We start from the raw sequence: 2500 nt of genomic DNA on the forward strand, positions 1-2500 counted from the left end.
TGTTTATTAATTAAGGAAGTGTTTGGGTTTGTTCCAATGTACCTTTTATTTACCTGTGTGCTATCTGAATGGGTAGCATAAGCAGCACTGACTTGAAGTTGTGTACCTTTTGAATGGAGAGTTACCAGTCTTTAGTATTCAAAAAATAATTTTAAAAAAATCTTTAGACTCGAACTGGACTGGTGAACCAGAGGCTAGCTCACAAACACGATCGTTCTCGTAATTCTGAAGTGGCATGGTGTGGCGTCTCACGTGGGGCAGAATCATAAATCAAAATCAGATCAAGTTTGTGTTGCTGTTTTTTTATCTCAGGAAAGAGAAACCCAGAGTGGTAGTTCAGTCTGCGACACATCGGGTACAGAAATGAAACAGAACAAGAACATTTGACACACAACATGTATCATAATCATATGAAAATCACACACAACACAGGCATAGCAAACAAAACGTACAGACGCAAGCACTTGCACACACGCAAGTACCTACACACACACACACACACACACGCATACGCACACACACACACACACACACACACACACACATACATAAGCGAATTAATCCAGAATCATACCAGAATTCGCCCTCGTCTTTGTTACGAATGTTCATTTTCTCTCTGATATTGTCTGGAAGACGGGCCATCTCTTTGGAGCTGAAACACACGTAGATCTCCGTGAGCCACAGAAAGACAGTAAGGAAGACATGAAGGAAGGAAGAAGAAGAAAGAAAGACAGGAAAAAAAACAGAATATAAAGAAAGGGATAGAAAGAAAGAAAGGAAAGAACGGAAGAAGTAAGGAGGAATCAATAAAGAAACGAGAAAGGAAAGAAAGAAGGAAGGAAGGAAAAAAATGGAAAAAGGAGAAAGAAAGAAGAAAAAAGAAAGGGGGGAGAAGGAAAAGAAAGAAAGAATGAATGAATGAATGAATGAAGAAAAGAAAAAGAAAAAAAGGGAAAAAAGCGAGGGAAAAAATAAAAAGACAGAAGGAAACGAAAGCAAGGAAAGAAGGGATGAATGAAGAAAAGAAAGAAAGAAGAAAAGAAAGAAGGGAAAAGGAGAATGGATGGAGGGAGTACGTGAAGGAGACAGAAACGGAGAAAGGGGAAAGGATTATAATAATTAATAATAATGATAAATATGATAATGATAATAATAATAACAATAAATAAATAAGTAAATAAACAACGAAACACAGCCACACAGAATAAAAAAGGGGGTGGTTAGAAGAAAAAGAAAGAAAGAAAGCATGACTGAGAACGAAAGAGAGAAGAAATGAAAACAACAACAACAACAAAAAAGAATTAACGAACAGAGCAAAAGAGACCAGAAATATAAAGCACAAAAAGCTCTCTGCCAGCCATTTGATACATTCCAAAGAGGCTAGCTAACAGGCTAGGATAATTATTGGTAGTGATGGGTGGTGGTGGTGGTGGTGGCGGGTAGTGGTGGGTGTGGGGTCCTGGTGGTGGTGGTGGTGGTCGTGGTGTGGAGGAGGAAGAGGAGGAGGAGAAGAATGAGGTGCAGGAGGAGGTTTGATGACGATGATTACAGTAACGAATATGACGACGACAACGACGACGATGACGAACCCCGTTCTCCTCTTCGACACAAGATCGATGCAAATCTATGAGCGCAAAACCTGAACAGCCAGCTGTTTCTTACGATTACTGAACCGTGTCATAAAACGAACTGTCCAGCACCCAAGGCAGACTTGACCACACAAGCCTACTGCTTGCATACAGCACAAGCAAAGCAGACCACGCAAGACACAAGAGGACTTAAGTTAACTGACTTGTCTGACTACGGTCACTCAGAACTGAGACAAGCCTACTACATACAGTACAAGAAAAGCAGACTAGGCAAGCCACAAAAGAACATCACTGGCTTGTCTGACCATGCAGGGTCCATCAAAAATTGCCAGACAAGCCGACCACAGCACAAGAAAAGCAGATTATACAAGACACAAGAGGACTTAAATGACTTGTCTGACCACGGTCACTCATAACTTGTCAGACAAGCCTACTTACTACAGCACAAAGCAGACCAAGCAAGACACAAGAGGACTTAACGAACTTGTCTGACCATGCGGGGTTCCAAACAACTTGTCAGACAAGGCCACTACACACACACACACACACACACACACACACACACACACACACACACACACACACACACACACACAGAGATATATATATGTGTGTGTGTATATGTGTGTGTGTGTGTGTGTGTGTGTGTGTGTGTGTGTGTGTGTGTGTGAGTGAATCAGTCGTGTCCGACCATGACCATCAGAACAGCAGAGGAGGCAACTGCTGTTCCGACTATTTGGGCTAGAATTTGATTATCGTGGAGAGTGTCTTGCCCAAGTACATCCCCACTCTTTCGGCCAAGAGGGTTTTAGGACAGTCGGCGTTGGGATGGTTCCCAAAGGCCAACTAGCCCACAAGGCTGCAGCACTAAGAGCCAGTGCAATTTTGCCTCCTAGTTTGAGAGTCATAGT

General features: G+C 42.2%; 1 protein-coding gene across 1 annotated transcript in view; it reads right to left on the reverse strand.

Annotated features, from left to right (window-relative positions):
- The window catches only part of LOC143292217 (calpain-9-like), a 67825-nt gene that overhangs the window by 24164 nt on the left and 41161 nt on the right, over positions 1-2500 (reverse strand). Inside the window, exon 8 of the mRNA XM_076602403.1 lies at positions 575-652. Within this exon, the coding sequence (XP_076458518.1) occupies positions 575-652 (78 nt within the window). The remainder of the gene's footprint in view (positions 1-574; positions 653-2500) is intronic.

The sequence above is a fragment of the Babylonia areolata genome, chromosome 18, assembly GCF_041734735.1.
Source record: "Babylonia areolata isolate BAREFJ2019XMU chromosome 18, ASM4173473v1, whole genome shotgun sequence".
Lineage (NCBI taxonomy): Eukaryota > Metazoa > Mollusca > Gastropoda > Neogastropoda > Buccinidae > Babylonia > Babylonia areolata.